The sequence below is a fragment of the Nelumbo lutea genome, chromosome 8 (genome assembly GCF_056320005.1).
Source record: "Nelumbo lutea isolate HS-2025 chromosome 8, American lotus-T2T, whole genome shotgun sequence".
Taxonomy (NCBI): Eukaryota; Viridiplantae; Streptophyta; class Magnoliopsida; order Proteales; family Nelumbonaceae; genus Nelumbo; species Nelumbo lutea.
This window is the reverse complement of record NC_142691.1, coordinates 50,864,170-50,885,155: the sequence shown is the minus strand read 5'-3', so window position 1 is coordinate 50,885,155 and position 20,986 is coordinate 50,864,170. Positions and strand designations below refer to the sequence as shown.

Below are 20,986 nucleotides of genomic sequence, written 5' to 3'. Positions count from 1 at the left end.
TTAACCAGCCTACTAATGAGATCCCTCATTCCATTTTCAACATCTCCTCTGAAGAATATCTTTGTAACACAGAATAGCCTTGTCGGGAAGCTACCATTCAACATGGGTGTTGGCCTTCCGAATCTAAGGCAACTCTAGATGGGGATGAACAAGCTTGAAGGACCAATACCCACTTCATTATCCTCCAATGCGGCCTAAGATACCCTACTCATAGATATTGGTTGCTACTAATTGTTTCGCTGAGGAGAATCTTATAGGGAAAGGAGGGAATGGCAGAAAGGAAACAGGTGAAGATGGAACCCCTACCCACTTGCACTCATATGGCATATAGTCTGGTAACTGTTGATTACCAGTTTCTTGGCAGAAACCACTTCGAAAACAAGGCTTAGCGCCCAGAACTGCCTATTTAGGCGGCAGAATTTTAGGATTAATGGAGTCAGAAATCAACATGTTTTAATATGAATCTATTGTTTGTGTGAATATTTCCCTTCATGTCAGCACATCTAATTTCTTTGGTAAAGATGGTTCTGTAAACAAATAAACCCGTCTAGTTTATAGAACCCAATCACTACTTCGAAATCTATGAAGTACAGGTGAATGGTTTACACACATGGCCTATCTGATACGGTTCCAAGCATCAAAGTGCAGACAAAAGAGGAAGACTGTAAGGAAATAGGATCACAAGAGAATGGAGTGTTCAGAGGAAGTACTACCATTTCATTCATTTCTCTGAGAATGATGACATCTGGGAGACAGAGCAGCAAGTTGGGTGACAATTGGGAGACGAACATTCTGTGTTTGAATATCGTGCAATTGTCACTCTTTCAATAAATATTATAATAATATTGTGAATCTGCCCCAGATGATCTAATCTAGGTTAACCGTGCTTTAGCCAGTATAATTTCGTTCAGAAACAGTGCTTTGTTAAATCTGCAGAAGGAATATTGGTACAAAACTTCAACTTCTGTCTGGGTTTCTTTCAGAAAGTCGTAGGTTCATTCCCATCCAGGTTGAGCTGCCCCTGCTCTGCTCTTCGTGCAAGGATAGAAAGCCGTAATGTATTCTCCAAATCTCGGAACTGTAGGTTTTGTTTAATCAACTTTTCTTGATTTCAGTTTTTTACAAGCTTTATCTGTAGATTTTATCATAAAATTACTGTAAAAAAGCTTCAAATTTCGTCAAATTCATGTTGGATGAGTCATACCGTTCTTTCTTCAGTTATTTAAAACTAATTTCATTTGCACTAATGCGAATGCAAATGAGAATGCAAATTTAGGTTGGTTCAACTTTGCTGTTGGTTTTACTTGGGTTATTTTACTTTCTGCAATGCAAATAAACAAATTAAGGTGAAAACTGAAATAAAAAGTAAATAAAAAATTTGCACTCAAAATCTTTTACACACCTGCAAATGAAACTGCATTGCCAATCTAGGCCTCCAAGATTTTGGGGCTTGGCAATTGGTTAATATGTTTACATTGTTGTCTTTAAGGCAAGCTCTGAATTAACAGTTTTCCTTGTAATGATATAGAGCTTTGGCTAACTTTACAGGCCAAGAGAAACCATAGTGGCTTGGGCTCCTCGCAGATTGACTGGTTTGTTAATTTGTTGGGCATTTAATTGTTCTTATCATGATATGGCTTATAATTTCCTAGTCTAAAGACCATGGCAGGTGGAATCTAGGAGATTGATTCTGGTGGTGCTTATAATAGGTTCAGCTTCTTTGGTGCTTCAGTTTCTATCCCTTTCCTATAGATATGTTTTGTTCTCTATACTACCAGCTATTAAGAGTCCATTACTTGGAAGAAGCAATTTTAAAACAGGGGATTCATCTTCTACACATGGCATAATTGGTAACTTGACCCCCTCAAATGATTCAAATTTCACTTACTCGTCTTTGTGTTTGGAGTGGTCAAGGGCTCAGTTATGCAGAAGGGAACTCAGAATACGAAAGAATCAGATGAGAATCCAGAGAATGATTATGCGCATGAGAAGAGGCTCTGGGCCAAGAATATAATTCAGAATTAGATGATGTTGATAACACATATGATGAGCCACCATTTGGAAAATCTGAACCCCTGATTATGAATTCCAAAATTTATAAAAATGGTTCAGGAAGTGTTTCTACATTAGAAAGAACGGGAGAACCTGAGGTTTTCATTTCACTGGAAGAAGGTAAGAAACCAATTGATTTGTTATCCAATGATACTTCAAAATCAGATACTGGTTCGGCATTGGAGAAATTTGGAAATCTGAATACTAGTGTGGGATCTCCCCTGCCTAATTTGTTACTACCATCACCTTCTTTCCATAACTTGGACCTTGTTAGAAACATGGATGCAGACTCAAACACTTCAAACAATAGTTCTACAATTACCAGTAACAACATAAAGAAGAGGAGGGGGGAGATGCCACCAATCTCAATCTCCCAAATGACCAATTATTATTAAATAGTCGTGTTTCCTCCAAGTCAATGGTATGGATTTGAATTTTGAGATCTTTTAAGATAGTTCAGTGTTTTTGAATTGAAAGTTGACTTCCTATCTTGATTTTCTTTCATTCTGTAGTTGAAGGAACAACAGCTTTCAGTCCGTGATAGGGAACTTCTATCTGCAAAATCACAGATTGAGAGGGCTCCAATTATAAGGAACAATCCACAACTTCATGCTTCTGTTTTTTGCAACCTCACTATGTTTAAAAGGTAATCTACGAGAGCGTTCTACAACATGAATGTTTTTGTTTTCATTTGTTTTTGGAATCACCACATCAGCAAAAAAACAAAAACATGTTCTTGAAGTCTGTTTTTGTTTTTGAAAGGAAAAACAAGTTGGTTTTATTTCAAAAAATAGTACATGTTTTTGGAACCAACAAAATGTTGATTTTTAAAACAAAAGCAAATTTTTTAGTATATAAATTATATGATTTAAGGAGCATAAAGTTGAATAATCAGATAAAAACATGTTTTTGGTTTCAGTTTCCAAAACAGAAAACACAACCAAGAACATGTTTTTTGTGTTTTTGTTCTGAGAAACAATCTATTTTCAGATTTGATGATTTTGATTTGTTTTTGGAACCGGCAACAAGAAAAACAATTCACGTTGTAGAACGCCCCCTACATGTCTGAGCGGTGGTATATGTATTTTGGAACTCTATTAGGCATTCTGGATATCAAGATTTTAAGATATTAATTTTTTTCCAATGCTCTTTTATGCAGGAGTTATGGATTAATGGAACGCATGCTCAATGTCTATGTTTACATGGACGGTGAAAAACCAATATTCCATCAGCCAAAACTGAAAGGAATTTATGCTTCTGAAGGTTGGTTTATGAAGTTGATGGAAGCAAGCAGACAATTTGTTGGGAAGGACCCCAGAAAAGCTCACTTGTTTTACTTACCCTTTAGTTCAAAAGGAGTACGAACAATGTTGCATAAACATGATAATTTCCATACTGGGAGGAACCTAGCTGAGTATTTGAACAAATATGTGGACATGATTGCAGCAAAATATATCCTCTCTGTGCTGTACCACTAGCACTCTCTCCTAAACAATTGAAGTCACTTATGAACACCTACACTTTATAACCTGAAGAACCAAAATCTTTGGGTTTCTTATTTTCTCAATTAATGTGATCCAAAAATTAAATTATATCAGCATTGCTGCTCCTGTGAGCCTTTATTAGTCTCTGGTAGTTCATGTTGTAGAGATGGTGACCAGGGAGGATCCTAAACTAATCTACTGGATATTCTTCCAACACCCACAATCATCTTCTAACAGCATCAGCAGTTCCCTGAATTAGAAAAGAAGTTTCAAATCCATAAATCATACAAAAACAATGAAACCGTAGGCTGAAGAAGACAAGATGAAAACCCAGTAAAATAGATAAAAAATAGGACTAAATTGAATGGAGAAAATTGTTTTCTCATTGTCATAGGTGCAAATTAACCCGAAACTAGTCTTTTTCTTCAGAGCTCTGATATGCAGCTATAACTTCAACAAACCCATCTTTCCACAGACCAACTCCAAATAAGCTCTGGAGAGGTGAGAATTAAGCGAGGTGGAGTTGAATTCCGTTAGAGCATATATCTTGGTTATATTGTTGTTTATTCAGTTGCTCATAACCACATCAATGAGCCTGTAATTTGCTGCTATGGGAATAGCCCCTTTGGATCTCCTCTTTGTCAATGGGTAGAGCCTTGATTCTGATACATCTCCAAACACAATGGCTGCAACACTCTGCGATATAAGTTAATACATTAACCAGCTGATTTGAGAAATACCCAGAACCAAATTCCTCTAAAACCAAGAAAAAATTAAACTAAAATGCTTAAAAGAAATAGCTTGTATTACATTCATTCTGTATGAATAATTCAATGTACCTGATTTAGTGAAGGGTACTATGTAGTGGAATATTCTGAGTCCTGTGAACTGGATACACACATACTGGAATGAGCAGTGCAAGGGAGATTCAATGGAGGCTTCCTGTGTCGATGAACCAATCCAAGAACAAGGACTTCTGTTGTATAACTTGCAGAAGTGGGAAGAGAAACCTGCCACATCACTTGAACAAGGAGAACAAGTACCAGAAAACAATTCTTTGACTGCTTGTTATAACCTCTCCCTTTTATCTCCTTCTGCATTTAGCGGTGCAACAAGGAAGCGAAAGGAATTATGGCAGAATATTGAGCTTTCTTCTTCCTTATGGTTACTGGTTTCTTTGCATGGATGAGAGAGGCTTGGCTTGATCCAACAACAAAAATTTTGGGCAAAAACCACATAATCCAACCAAAAGCATTAAGGATCCATTTGATTCATTTGCACATAACGCATCTCTATGGGACACTGAGCATGAGATATTTTAATTTGTAAACTGTGAATGGGTGTCCCCACACGTATTTGGATCAACAATATGGTAGATTTAGATGTCTTTAAAATAAATAACCATTTACACCAAAGAAATAAATTTGGTGTTGTTTATACACCAAATATATCTGATTCTCAAATATATTTGTCATAAACTTTGAATGTTGTTTTGCCAACCTGATATCCGGTGTTATTGTGCATGTTTGGATGTAGTAGAGAGGGCCAAAGGAATGGGTAAATATAGAACCAGTACTGTGTTGACCCAGACTTTCTTTCACCTTGATTAGAGTGAAATGATTATTTTCCTGAATCATACTGTGCTTTATTCTTTTTATGATTCAATGAAATTTTGTTGTGTTTTGTTTAGTTTTAAGATTCGAAAATGTTAACATTTTATATTTACCTACCTCCCAACCCCACCACTCTTCTTAACCTTGGCATTTTATATTTACCTCCCCCCAACCCCACCACATTGGATAGGAGATGGTGCGGGAGAGAACTAATAAGTAGTTGGGCCAAGGAGTTTGCAGTTCCGATAGAGAAATGGAAGTATACATATGCTAGGGCCTGGGTCCATTATCATTAATTAATTAATTAATTTTTATTTTCTTGTCTGTTATAAATCAAGTTTGCAATTGTAGAATTGCTTATTTGTCTTATGCATTATGTTTGGTTAATTGTTTACCTTAGTTGGATGAACTATTTTGTAACTGTCCAGATTAATGTTGATTGGTTTTAATTTGGATGGGGATTCCTTTCTAATTGTCAAAATTGCAGTGGGCCTTGGCTCAACGTTCTGGTTGCTCCATTGGGATCTGGGTGGTCAGTGTTTAAATCTTGGAAACAGACTCTTGATATGTGCACGGATAAGGATGTGTACATCTGTCCCTCCCCAGACCCCGTATTTGCGGGAGCCTCATGCACTGTGCTGCCCTCATCCCCTTACATACCTTAACAAATTACAGTGCAATTTTATCCATTGCATCGTACAACTATTGAAACTAGAGGTGGTGTGCCCAAACCTTGCTGTATCAGTTGTGTGTACTATAGGGGGCGAAATCTGATTTAAGGACAATGTGATTCTGCATAACTCAGAGGGTTGTTTCTATTTTCTTACCATTCATGTCTTTAGGAAATGTAAAATCTTTATTATTAACTGTCCCTTTTAGCTTCTCCATTATGTTGCATGTGGCAAGAAAATCAAGAATATCTTGTTTTCAAAACCTCTCTATTGGAAAATAAATGATTGGATTAGCCCTTATTAGACAATAAAGGCAATCTGTGAAGTGGGGGATTCAAATGGAATTCTTGGATTTATTTCTATCCATGTTTTATCTGAATCCTTGTAGTCTGCTAGCTTCAAAATTCATATATCCAAACTGATTTCCATTAATATTGTAAGTAAAAAGGTTATATAATATCATTGATAGAAAAAAAAGGTGATGTAATTTTTATTTATAGAGGTGTTTATGGATCAACCCACAATATAAATAAGTTTATTTGGTGTTTATATTGGGATTATCTTCTATCTAAATTTATCAATCATGTTTACCCCATCCGATTCCCCCTCTCCACCCTTCAAATGTTTTTTTTTTATTTATTTTTTATTTTATGGTAGAGGTGGGATGGGGGTAGTATTGGGGGGTTGGATGTTGTTTATTGCACTCAGTTCATATCAACTTTCCTTATCTGTGAATTATATGGGGTTGTGTATATGATTAACATATCCATTATTAAATTATGAACACAGTTATAGTTTGTACTTGTGTATTACTTATATGATTACCATTTTTGTTGTTTCAATCATTGTTTTCTTGTTAATTAGGAGGGAAATTTGAATTATAACTGTTCCTTGCAGCTCTGTTGTCAAAACTGTTCTAATGTATTTCTTTCTTAATGGGTTTTAGGAATAGATGTGAATCATGACCCTTTTCTTGGGTTCCTAATGTAAAATCTGTAGTCTTGATTCCATTTAACCCATTGGACAAGTATAGTCGTATTACTGTACTTTCTTAAAGTTACTATTTCTGTTGTATGTTTGCTCTATCTAAAATGCTTGATGATCATAATGTTGAAGGATTATGTTAGACAGTAAAATCCTATTCAAGGACCTCACCTAACAGCTTAAGCTTTTATGTTTAGTGGTTCTTTGAGATGGTATCAGAGCCTGAATGATCAAGTGAAAATTAACACCAAGAACTAACCTTTAAGCATATAACAAATAGCTTTCCAGAGCTCCGAAGTACCTGCAGATTTTGAAATCCTTCAGAAATATGGGTAATGGGTTCATCCTTTTGAGGAGGATTTCACTCTCTAATATCAATAATGTAGTGACTTAGCCTGTAGAGGGAATGGTTCAACGTCCAACCAATCATAATCTAGAAGTACAGTTTAAGGTCCTGAATGGGGGTTTTCTGTATTGTTAGCAGATGGAACTAAAAGTACTTTCGTGGAATGTAAGGGGTCTGAGGTCAGGTAGGAGAAGGTTGGTGATTTGCAATTTGCTAAGAAGGTTGGAGTCGGACGTACTGTTCTTTCAGGAAACAAAATTGGAGGCAGTAGATGCAGGTGTAATCAGAAGTGTTTGGGGTCAAGGCCAAGTGAGGTGGGTGACTAAATCAGCTAGAGGGACAACAGGGGGCTCTTAATCCTTTGGAATTCTTCAAAATGCAAACTGGTTTCTTCTCATGTTGGGGAGTTTTCAGTCTCAGTGGTTCTGGAGTTTGAGGGGGGCTTCCAGGGACAGCTCACAAATGTCTATGACCGAACTGTAAATTCAGAGAGAGAGAGAGATTGTGGGAGGATCTAGCTGAAGCCAGAGGTGGGGACCTCTTTACCTTGGGTGATTGGAGGAGATTTCAAGAGGAGCTGGTCCATCTGCTTAGGGTGAAATATTGCAACTCTGTTATCAATATCCCTCAAAACGGGCGTGAGATTTCCAATTAATTAGACCATATTGTGTCAGCCCATCAGTGCCTGAGGTAGTACAACAATGCATAAGGGGTGTTTAATTCTTTAAAATTGTGGCATGAAAAATGACATTTATTGAATTGATACTGCTGATAGTAGCTATCTAGGGTTCATCTATGGAGAAATCTTGTATGATATTAAAACACTTCGACACTATTTCCAGTAATTTCAGCTGAATTGTTACACCCCAAGATCAGCTATTGGACCATGAACCGGAAGCCAAATGGTTGTTGGCATTCCAAGATGTTAAAATTAAATGTTGACTCAGTTAAATTTATTGTAAATAGTACTACATGTTTTGGTATGCATGTATTATAACCAAGGTTCAAAGCAAGGTTTAAATTAAAGGTGATTTTAAAAGATAAATCAGTATATATCTATTACAGGTAGTAAAAAGCACATCCCTGATATTTGAAATAAAATCGCATTTGAGTTGGAAACTTGTTTTGGAAACTTGTTCCATTATTTCATGATAGAAAATTGAGGGTTGACACCATAGAAAAGGGTTTCCACCAAAATTCATCAATCGTCACATGGATGTTATCTTTTAATAGAAAAGAATTAATATTTCTCCCTTACTGTTTTCTTGTCCATATATATGCTACAGATATTCAACAAACTAAGAACATAAATGATCACAGTCAACTCCAAGTTAATTTTAAGGTGCCAAATGAATAATGAATCACTGAATGAATCCCCATGGCATTGGCATGCAGCAAAAGACATACACATTAAATTGTATTGGATGGATGGTGGATCATGAAGATTATTCTGACTGAATGCAGGGAAGAGGTACTGAATTAGAAGTGCATAGAAACATGATCAAACGGATTTAATTTGGGTTTGTATAGTAAAATACATATGAGGCTTATTAACCCCATTATCTTCAAATCAAACCTTGTAGTACAAAAGTATGCACACATTCACACAATAACCAGTAATAAGTAATAATAATACAACCTCTATCACTACTAGCTACAACCAATGCATTTCAAACTGTCTTAGACTGATCGATGCACTTCCTCCATGGTAGTGATTCAAGACCCAACACTCCTTATCTCTGATGTATATACAAAACGCACACTGCAGGGTAACAGTTAAAGAAATTAAAACACAACATAACATATTTATTATTCCAGAATCCTCACTGTACTGTACCACTAGCACCCTCTCCTAAACAATTGAAGTCACTTATGAACACCTACACTTTATAACCTGAAGAAATTAAAGAAAAATTAGAATAGGCAAGAAAAACCAATCGGATGGACTATTACACCAATTGACCATATCAACTATGATTATTGGCTCTCTCAAGAAACTATGATTATTGGCAACTGAAAATTTATTTTAGGGATAGAGACAAAACTTGTGTTAGGTGTCTAAACAATTATCATGTATTAAAGCAGTTGTAGGTGGGGATTTTTATGGAGTTAGGATCTCTTGCCAATAAAACTGGGATTGCCATATGTGAGACTTAACCATAAAACTGGGATTGCCATATGTGAGATGTGTAGAGTCAGATGTAGGGTGTTGGAAGTATTTTTTTGGCAGGAGATCTAGAATTAACTTACAAGTTTTATTTATACCCTTTTGAGACAGGAATCATGTAGTCGAGCCCATATAGTTGGATAAGGTTTCAACAGTTAAAATATATCTTATATAGCTTGTGTATTACTAAAACATCAATTGTTAATCACTAATTTTCTTACCGGAGAAGGAAATGATGTTTTTGAGCCTGACATCCATTGTACCGTAGCTGTCTCGTTCCATTAGAGGTTTGTGATCAAGTCTCGCTTCCATCAGGGGTTATGTGTATGGGATGGCTTACCCCATTGTATATGCCAATGAACCCCAAAAATAAGAAAAAAAAAAGAAATCAAAAGAAATTAAAAAAAGAAAATGTCAAGATTGTCCCAATGTTTTATTTCTAAAATGTTCATACGAGAATTGGATCTTAGGGCTATTTTTGGAATAAAAAGCTTTGATTCCATTCCCTTTCACATTTTCCACTCATTTGTAGAAATCACAGGATCCATTATATTGGACTGGATTTGGTCCAATCCGATCCAGTCCAATGTGAGTCCATTATAAATGGACCAGGTCCAATTCAATCCAATGAATGTTTTGGACCGGTCCAATTCAATGTCTAGACCGTTCAATCTGTTCAAATTCATTTTGATTTAGATTGGTTTCAACTCAAACCCAATTCATTGACACATATTTTCTTATCTTGTATCAATGAACCAGATATTATTGGCCTAATCCAACTCAATCCAATATAATTTTTTTACGAACAGACAAGGTCCAATCTAATAAATATTTTGGACTGGATTGATCCAATCCAATGTATTATTGGTCCGTCCAAATTGATTTTAGATTAAACGGGGTCCAATCCAAAACCGGTCCATTTACACCCTTAATTGGACTCAAGCCGATGGTTTGACCAAAGTTGAGTCTGTCACAAATGCTCCTGCTTCAAAATTTGCTTAACAAATCCCTTGCATTAGTTAATGACATGAGTACTGGCATGTTCAGTTCTTTTATTTTGAATTCCTTTCTTTGTCATGCATGCTCTATAAAAGTCTTCGTGCCACATGGATCCACATCTGAGTTGACGCACTAACTAGTGCATATAAATTAAAGCAACAGGTGAGATTTCCCTCTCTTAATTAGTGTTTAGAGAAAAGATATATTTCTTAGTGCACACAGTTAAATGAAGTTGATTTGTTTTTTTTTTTTTCTTCATTTTTTGTAATTAAATGAAGTTGACCAGTTTAGCAAATCATCTCTTCGCCTTAAGCTATACACATAACATAGTTTTTAGAAATAGAATCGTTGAGAAAAAAATTGTTACTCCAACCTATGCATCTTTTTGTTTGCAATTTTGTTTCCTCTTTAAATATGGAAACTGATAGACCTTTGATTCACTTTCTTATATGAAAGCAGAATAAATGATCGTGAGCTCTTTTTGCCTTACTCTACTCTTATTGCAAGCAAACATCTTCCCCATTGCAGGTCTCTCTCTCCACCCTCTTGAAATGTGTTTAGATATAAACAGGTCTATTTTTTTTTTCTCCTTTTCTGTTCTTGTACTTATTATAGATGTACAGACTCTCTTTTAGCAATAGAGTTCAGATCTGCTGCCCACTAAAACTCTGTCCACGTTTACCCACAAAACATTGCAATCACACATGGAAAAAATCTCACTACAAGAAATATGGTCTTTAGCTACAGATAAAACCGTGGCTAAAGGTCAACAAAACTGTAGCTATAGACCTATAGCTACGGTTTAGCTACGGACAGAAAACCGTAGCCTATGTTCGAGTGGCTATAGCCTATGGCTACGGTTCAATTAATCCATGGCTATAACCTATCTATAGCTACGGTATTTGTCCGTAGCTAAAGGGCAAAAGCATACCATATGAACCTTTAGCCACGGGCTGAACCGTAGCTAAAAGATGTATATAACTACAATTTTTATATTGTCAGTAGTTATATATCCAAATCTATAACCACAGATTTTTACAAAACCGTAACTATAATTCTTCTATTTATAGCTACGGTTTGCTATAAAACCGTAGCTAAATGCACTAACTTATAGCCACGATTTTTTTTGCTAAAATTGTAGTTAAATAATCTAACCTATAGCTACGGTTTTTTGACAAACCGTGGCTAAAAGATGCAATATATGCCCAAAATTTCTTAGAAAACTATAGCTAATTGTTTCAATCTATGGAAAAACTATGGCTATATTCCAAATAAAATAGTAAAATAATGACAATTAAGAATGCCACCATAATGCAACACCTATTTTATTCATACATCACATGAAAAATTATATAATAATTTCTAACATTTATGGTATCATACTTATATGTACTTATATGTACTCATAACTAAAATTTGTGGTTATAGTTATAAATAGTTTTTAGCCACAGACAACTGCTATTTAGCCACGAATAAGATTGTTGTAGTTATCAATTTCATAGTTATAACCACTGATAACTAAAATCTGTGGTTATAGCTATAAATAACTTTTAGCCACGAACAAAAAACCATAGCAATAGCTCAGCTTAACTTATAGCCATGGACGCATAAAAACCGTGGTTATAGGTAGCTATTAGCCACGGACAATCTGCTTTTAACTACGGACTGAATGACCGTAGCTAAAGCTCAACTTTTCGCCACGGATAGGAAGATGCCCGTGGTTATAGCCTAACTTTTAGCTACGGTTTAGATGTTCATAGTTAAAGTACAGTAGCTATAGCCCCATTTTCCTGTACCGTCATCCTCACAAGGAAATGTTCCCAATACACGAGGGTAGTGTGTTGTGTGCAGACATGGATAGAGTTCTTGTGGGCAGAAAATCCGAAGTCCTTGCCAACAGTGATCAAGGATTTATATCCTTACAGGTATGCCTTTGTGTTATCACCTTGTTAGAGATTTATGGTATATTACAATATGATTTCTATAGTATGCCTTGATTTCTTTTCTTGTAAAGACCCTAATATTTGTGCCCTCCAATCTTCAACTATACTTTAATAAGCCATATATGAAACAAGCATATTAGAGAACTGATTTAAAGTATGAAAGCTTTCTTCCTTTAAAGAAGACTAATAGAAAAGTTTAAAGAGAAAATGAGCTAGAGATCTTCATATGGTGTCTATTGATCATCCTCCTTTTTTTTTTTTTTTTTTATAGGAATGGGCTACACAGCAGGGGTAGCCTCTCCCCCAAAACCCAAGACCCTTAACCCCAGTGAAAGCAGGATTCAATCCCAAGTCACTGCTACAACAGCTAGGGACCTTACCAGCAAGCCATGCAACTGGCATCTTGATCCAAAAAACGAATATGATAGAGTTTTCAGAAAGATAATTTAATGCATTTTGACAAAAAAATTTCCAATAAATATATAGACAATTAAAAATATGTATGAAAATGTAACAACCAATATTTGAAACACTTACAAAAAATACATCAAATTTAGAATTTTGATGGCATTTTATTAATTAACAGAACATACTATACGATCGTTGGACATTGCCAATTAGGTTATAGTTTTATAGTTATGGCACTAATACTAAATTTCTAGCATCATATAAACAAGTGAACAGGCTTATATCAATTTCGTGGTATCCAAGAGGTATCATACTTATTAAATGCATATGGGTAAATCCTTCCACCCTATGATATTAGCGTTATTATATTGAAGAAATGATCTTGATCTTGATGAGTAGAGCCCACGGAGGAGAGTACTTGATCTTCATCTCAACCTTCCTTTTTTAAAAGTTGTGTGACCTCACCAGATTTTGAGATTGTTAGATCTAGTCGATGGCGTTAGATTGGGGCCTCCTGTTTTTTAAAATCCTTTTTTAAATTTTTACTAGTGGGACTCGTGCATGCACGAACGTAAGTTAAATAACAAAAATGCATAATAGTAGACAATTGTTTTATATTTTAATTTTTAAATAATTAATAATTAATTATTAGATTTTAGTAAAATTTTTAAATAATTAATAATTATTTATTTTTTATATACTATTTTTAATATTTTTTTTTTGTATACAGAAAAGCAATACTTAATTCCAGCTAGAACTGTTCATCAAACCAATGAAACTTACCAAATTGACCCAACTCAACCCAAGTTGATCACTTTTTAATATTTCTGGTTGGCTTCGATTCAACAATTTCCTAACCCAGCCAAATCGGGTTAGTTTTGGTTTGACTATATATATTATATTTCAAATATATATTTTTTAATATAGGAATGTGGGAAAATTCTCATATTTCTTAGTCTAAAATATTTTATATTGTAAATTTAAACTTTTAAATTTATTCTTTTAATAATATTATTATAACATTTTAAATTTAATTTTTTAAATTTAAATCTTTTGAACTGACCAACCAAACTAAAAATTGACTCAAATCGATACCAATGTTTTCAACCCGCCATTGACCTGACTATTTGATCCTCTTGAATCATCACCTAACCTTGGTTATGGGTTTAGTGGGAACCCATGCATAGGGATACCAATGGGTTGGGTCTGACCTAATGGACCCTAGCCTATTGGGCTAGTTTTGGTTTAGGGAACTGGAACCGATGAGTCGGTTCTGGGTCCAAATATAAGGTCTTGAATACTATTGGCTCGGAACCAGTTCCACCTAGCCCCGAACCAATTCAGACTTGACCCGATACATTATATATATATATAATGTATAATATATATTAAACATAAATATTTATTTTTTATTTATTATAACCGGGTCTATTAGGTCAAACCTAATTGTGCTAAGAACCGATTGGTTCGGTTCCGAGTCCAAAAATTACAGACCCTACCCGGTCCGGTTCCGAGTCCGGGTCCTCAACATTTTATGTTGGGTCAGTTCCGATTCCAGCTAATAACCCTACTCGTTGATGCACGAACTTTGTTAAGCAAAAGTTAAATATATATACAATGATAATATGGAATGATTTGACCCATTCGACCTAGACGATTGGACAGGTGATTATGACCCAAATGCAAAAGTGGGTTGGTTTCTAAAACATTGACTAATATAACTCGAGTTGGTCAGTTTTCACTAATGGTTGGCATATTTCGAGTGACCAACTCCCCAACCCGACCAGATTTGTTTGGTTGGCCAATCAGTCTGCAACCGAATTGAATCGCTTAATGAACATTCCTAAATTTAGCGAAACTAATAGTCTATTTCTAACAAATAACAATAGTTTAATCTACAATAATTATTGAAAATTTATAGTGAAAATACACAATTACTGAAAATATATTTATAATGAATATATAATAAATAACTAATAAAAAGCTTCAATACCTCTAAGTTATTTAATCTACTTTCACTATTTAAATATTATTTAATTTTTTAATTATTTATATTTTACATTCTAATTATCAAATATTCTTAAATCTATTATAATTAATTTTGTATTTTTGATAATTGTTTGAAGTTATTACATACCTTTGTTATTTAATCTATTTTTTTAAATAATGTTTAAAATATGATTTAGTGAACACTCCTAATTTCAGCTAAATTAATACTTTAATCTCTAACAAATAGCAATAGTTTAATCTCCAACAAATATTGAAAATTTATAACAAAAAACACAATTACTTAAAATATATTTATAACAAAAATATAATAAATAACTAATAAAAAGCTTCAATACATCTATGTTTTTTAATCTACTTACACTATTTAAATAAAACTTAAAAGCTTTTTTTTTCAATTATATATAATTTATATTCTTATTACCAAATATTATTAAATCTATTATAATTAATTTTGTGTTTTTGATCATTTTTTTTAAAGTCATTACATAACTTTGTTATTTAATCTTTATTAAATAACGTTTAAAATACAATTTAGTATCAAAAGTTTTGATATTTAAAACATTTAAAAATTGGTTATTTATAATATTATTTAGTTACTTTCTTAATTAATTATATCTTATATTCTTATTGTCAAATATTTTTAAATCTATTATAATTATTTTTCTGCTTTTGATATTTTTTTAAAGTTATAACGTAATTTTATTATTTATCCTTTTTTTTTTGTTTTTGAAACAATATATAAGATATGATTTAGTTATTATTTTTTTTTATATTTAAAGTATTCAAAAATTAGTTATTGACAATAATATTTAAGTATTTAAATAATATCATTATTTAATTTCCTAAAATATTAATTATTTATCAAATATATTGATCTAGAAAATTATAATTTATACTATTATTACATAATTTTGTTATTAATTTTCTAAATATAAAATTATAATAATTGAAATATTATGACATAAGAAATTTTTTAAAGTTATTACATAATTTTGTTATTTTAACTATTTAAAATTTGGTTTTTTAAATATTTCATTATTTGAATATTTAAAGTATTTAAAATTTTTTGAATTTAGATTTTATTTCTTTTAAAGTTATTACGTAATGTTAAATATTTTAATATTGAATATATTTAGTTATTTAAATAATTAAATAATATTTTATGTTTTAAATTTAATTTTTATTATTTCAATAACTTTGTATAATTTTTTATTTATGTTCTTAAAATATTAATTAGTTATTAAATTTAGTAATCCATAAAATTATAATTTATATTTTAGTTACATAATTTCATTATGAATTTCATAAATATATAATTATTAATAATATAAAAATTATTAAATATTTTATAATTATTTTTTTTGTGTTTAATAAAATTTTTAAAGTCATTACATGATTTCATTATAATAATTAAATAAGTGTTAAATTTTTTAATTGAAACTTTATTTTGATAAATATAGATGAAAAGTAGGGGAGATAATAAATAGGAATTAGAGATAATTTAGAAAATAAATAGGAATTAGAGATAGTTAGAGATAATTTAGGAGTAAGTGGGTGATAATTAGTTTCTTGATAAGGAGTGGAAAAAGGGAGATAATCCATGCTATGTGGCAACTCCATAGGCATCACATTAATTTAGCATAGATATAGATTTTTATTATTTTTAATTCTAAAAAAATTGGTTTTTATAATTTTTTAATTTCTACTACTTTTGGCTATGTTCTTTTTTTGAAAATTTTATTAATTTCTGCAGTTTCTATTTTTTGGCTGAAATATGTTATTTATTTTTTTGAAATTTTTTTATCATTTTCTATCTTTTTACAATTAATTTTTGTTTTATTGCTGAAATGCATGGTTTCATTTAAATTGTTATTGTATTATTTCCTATATATCATTTGTTACTTATTTGCAATTTTTGTTTGACACTTTGTTTTCAAAATCAGACCGGACCAGACGGTCAGATTGGAAAAATCGGGAACTGGTCAGGTGACTGGTTCCGGTTTTCAGCAAACCATTGACCCGGGCAGTCAAACCGTTTGAATCATTCTACAATTTTGACTGTTTTTTTTTTTTTGTCAGAACGGTTGTCCGTTCAGTTCGAACAATCGGACCGTTCGACTTGAGAACCAGACCCCTGATCGGTTAGTTGTCTGGGTCGGTTTTAAAAACCTTGGTTTGACATGCATAGTTTTATTTTCTATGTTTCCCCTAATTTATATATATTTACCCACCATCTCTAGTCACCACCACCCATGGCTACAATTGATTTGGTTGTTTGTCTGGATGATGATAAGGAATGAGTGAAGGCATTTGCATCAGAGTGGCCATCTTTCGTTTCAGAGAGAGAGAGTGAAGAGATCTTAGCTCTTGAGCAAGTGCTTTGACTTGTTTTTATCTCAATGCCACCACTTATTCTTGTGTCTTGTTGGTTTCTTGTTCTATGATGTGAATCACTTGTCTCTTTTAAGAGACATAGTTCAAAGAAGGATCAAACTTGTGTTTTGAAATCAACTAAACAATTCACATTCAAAAAAGCTATAATGAAAAGAAATTAAGCCAACATAGGAAGAATGGAAATTCTTCATTGAATAATCGCAAGAAAATTCAAAGTCCATTGCTTTACTAACAATTGTCTACTCCTTATATATATATTACGATTACACCTTTATGCCTCCTACAAGAAAGTATCATAATCTAAGTTAAGGGTGTTCATGGTTTAATTCAGAGCAGTTTGGAGAAGATTCCAAACCACACCAATAAATTATGAATTAAGAAATTTATAGACCAAACCAAATTGTTTTGGCATGAAAACTAAACCATTTTATTACCGTTTGATACAGTTTGTAATATGGTTTAAGGACTTTGAGCCATTCTAAAATTGGTCATTGATGCCAATTTGATGAATGCATGTTAAGATGTGTTGGTGGCGTCATCCCTTCTTTTCTTGTGTCTTATAATGCTTTAAAATTTATTAGCTTCCTTTTGTATGCATCATGATCCGTATGAAAAACTTAGATCCACCATAAACCTAGATGTTTAGTCTGCTAATCTAGATTCCTTTAGGCTATGTTTGGTTTGAAGGAAAAGGTAGGGAAAGGAAGATAAAGATATCAAAATCTATATAAAGTTTGTAAAGGTTTGTAAAGGTTTCCTTGCCTTTCCTTTCCTTTCCCTACTTTTTCCTTGGGTCAAACAGGGGAGGGATGCCAGATGAATTTAGGATAAAGAAACATAAAATGTTGATTGCATAAAACTTGGGTCAAACAGGGGAGGGATGCCAGATGAATTTAGGATAGATGTGACCATATGATTTAGTAGGAAGGGCAGAGGTTAGTAGGAGATCGTAATGAACTTAACAAGTAGACCTGTTCATGGGCTGTGTTCGGGTTTAGCTTTGGTCAAAATTTAAATGGATTTAATTCGAAGTTTAAGTCTAAAATTAATGTTTTAAAAAATAATCCGGAATCGGAATCATTCTAACCACCGGTTTCTAAGTTGATAATTTGACTGTTCGATTCAAACAAAAGGTTTGTTTTAATAAAAAATAAAAAATTAAAAAAATTAAGATAAAAATGATCAAAAACCATTAATTAAATAGGTCAAATGGTTTGACCACTTGAATCAACAAATCATTGACTGATTCAATAATTTTTAGCCAAAAACTGGATTTGAATAAAATGGAACCGGTTTTTTAGACGATTCCCAGACTAAACAGTCCGACCATCCGTATCAACGGCTGCTCAAAAACCATGCTTAAAACAGTGTAAAACAAAGCCTAAAAACCCAGCCCTCAATTTGGCCTATTATTTTTTGATAAACATATTGACATTGGCAACTTTGACTCAGGAGAAATGTAGCTTTAAAGTTGTAGCTTTAAAGTCTCAGCATTTAACTAAAAACCCAGGGGTGTATAAGTAATTACATAAACAGCCTTACAGGTCTCAGCACATCTTCCACATCTTCTCTCCACCCATGAACCATTTGACCTTTCTAATATTGTTCTAAAATAAAGTGTACTTTAAAGTGTAGGGATTTTTATTTCCCTTTTCTTTGTCATGTTCTGTTAGCCTTTTAATGTCAGTTGTATGTTAGCTGTCACTTGTCACAATGATGCAAACTTGCTTTGGGTCAATCCGTTGAGCATGGAAGGTTTAGTTTAATTCCAAACAAAATGTGGAACCTATCCTGTAGGGATCGGTTTGAGAATTTTGAAACGGGAATCTACCCCATCAGCATCTGTTTCATGGTCAATTTTGGCTTTGATGATTTTAGGGTTTTTCTTTGAAATTTGTGCTTTTTTTACTCCTAAATAAAATGAAATTTGTTTTTTAAAAACTTGATTTTTATAATAATAATAATAATAATAACAATAATATGATTCAAAATTTATTATTATAATTTAAATTTTATAAATATTATCTTTTTTGGTGAATTAAATATTATCTATTACATTACTTATTATACCCAAATATTAAGTTAAAGAAAAATGATTAAATCAGCTAAGCGACTCAGTGGTTAAGTGAGAGCATGGTTTTTTGTAACCATGTGCTTGGGTTCAAATATATATTTACATTCTCAAAGAATTTTAGTATTTTTTGGAAGATAGGTTCAGTTTCAAGGCCAGTTCCACCAATGTCAGTTCAAGTAAGGCAAACCCTAGACCCTAGAAACCAGCTTAACTGAGGGATTGGTTCCAAGAATTTGGAATCTACCCACTGAATGATTGGATAGGATTAGCTCAAGGCCGTTTCCATTTGATTTCAGGTAGAACCTATTCATTTGCTCAACTATATATTATCCTGTAAAAATTAAAGCATGAGATAAAATTTCTTTTTTTTTATAATCTTTTTTTAGAAAGATAAATATTTCTTCATGCCCATGGTTTTTCAAAGAAAAAAGACAATTAAATGCTTAGTGATGGAGCGCGATCCGGCCGGTCTTAGCTGTCTGCGGCCTTGCTTCTGAACGGGGTAGCAGGGAACCTAAAACGGAGGAGATGGGGAAGCTCCGGGGGGAGCCCGGTGTAGAGGCTCCGAAGCTCAAGTTAGAATCCTTCAAAAGCAAGGTAATACCAGATAGCGCAAAGTTTGCATACCTTGTCTGTCGGGGGGGCAGGGGGCTCTTATAATCACTTCGTGCACTCGCCCCGAGGCCCTTGTCAGGTCGGGTATGATTACCCTTGTGCTTGTCAATTCGGCCGTCATCCTTTCTGCTGGGACAGAACCGTCACTGCCTAACCGTCTTTCTAACTGGAGATGGCGGTGTCAGTGGCGGTGGCAGGTGGCCGTTTAGAGTGCGGCCGTCAAACGTCAGATCCCAAGTCAGTCAGGCACGGCGCCCTTGGGCACAGACTTCCTTAGTGTCAAGCATGGTACGACTTGTTTGGTTTTAGTGCCTAGAAGGTGATGCGAAGTGCTGAGCGAGGCGAAGTCTTGAGCTCGGAGGTATTTATAGGGCAAGTCAGTTCGGCGAGGTGTATACCGAGCTGTTACAAAGTTGGCCAGTTCGACGAGGTATATACCAAGCTGTTACAAAGTGGGTCAGTTCGGCGAAGTGTATCCCGAGCTGTTACAAAGTGGGTCAGTTCGGCGAAGTGTATCCCGAGCTGTTACAAAGTGTATCCCGTCCTTCGAATCTTCACTGCGCGAGTTGCTTTTGCTAGGGTTCTTTCGGTTTCCGAGAAGGCTGGAAACGTGCTTACTCAAGAATGCTGATGGTTGTGACAGCGCGCGTTTTAAATTTCAAACCAATTCGCGCCGCTGGGACGTGACAGCGGGTCATTTCAAAAAGGCGTGCCACTGCTGTACGTGCACGGGCGACTGTCAGGGAGACGTGCGGCGCGTTAGTTTCGGAAAGACGCGTGTCGAAGCGATGTCGGTTTCAAAAAGACGTGCGCTGACGTTTCACTTTTTTCGGAAAGACGTGCGCCAATCACGTCTCGACCTTAAGGGTCGTGCGGTCAGTAAGAACGTGGACCGTCGGATCGTCTTCGATCTGCACGGTCGATTCTTGGTTACTGTAGCTATAAATAGTGGGGGACCCCAGCCGGTTTGTCACTTCTGCGGTTTGTCTACTGAGCTCACGTCCAACCCTTCAGCTCGCGTCCAAGTCTTTTCCAGCTCGCGTCAAGGCTGGTTATATAGCCTTCACGGTTCTTTGGCTTGTTTTTCAAACTTTCCGGTGAGTACTTTCCTGAATCCATCTTTTCCCCAATGTCTAGCTTTGATAGCTCAGACGATTCTTCGAGTAGGGCCGACGTAGGTTCCACCAACCGAGCCGTGTCCCCCGACTGCCTCAGTGATCCTGAGG

General features: G+C 34.2%; 1 protein-coding gene and 1 pseudogene across 2 annotated transcripts in view; both read left to right on the top strand.

Moving 5' to 3' along the window:
• LOC148844129 (putative LRR receptor-like serine/threonine-protein kinase At4g37250) overlaps positions 1 to 3,644 on the top strand; it is a 28,749-nt pseudogene extending 25,105 nt beyond the window's left edge. The window contains exons 5-7 of the transcript XR_016103701.1: positions 1,915 to 2,473; positions 2,565 to 2,698; positions 3,212 to 3,644. The product of XR_016103701.1 is annotated as a putative LRR receptor-like serine/threonine-protein kinase At4g37250 (transcript). The remainder of the gene's footprint in view (positions 1 to 1,914; positions 2,474 to 2,564; positions 2,699 to 3,211) is intronic.
• An 8,525-nt stretch (positions 3,645 to 12,169) lies between these two features.
• Positions 12,170 to 20,986, top strand: part of LOC148844128 (UPF0481 protein At3g47200-like) — a 31,288-nt gene continuing 22,471 nt past the window's right edge. Inside the window, exon 1 of the mRNA XM_088959505.1 lies at positions 12,170 to 12,241. Within this exon, the coding sequence (XP_088815631.1) occupies positions 12,170 to 12,241 (72 nt within the window). The remainder of the gene's footprint in view (positions 12,242 to 20,986) is intronic.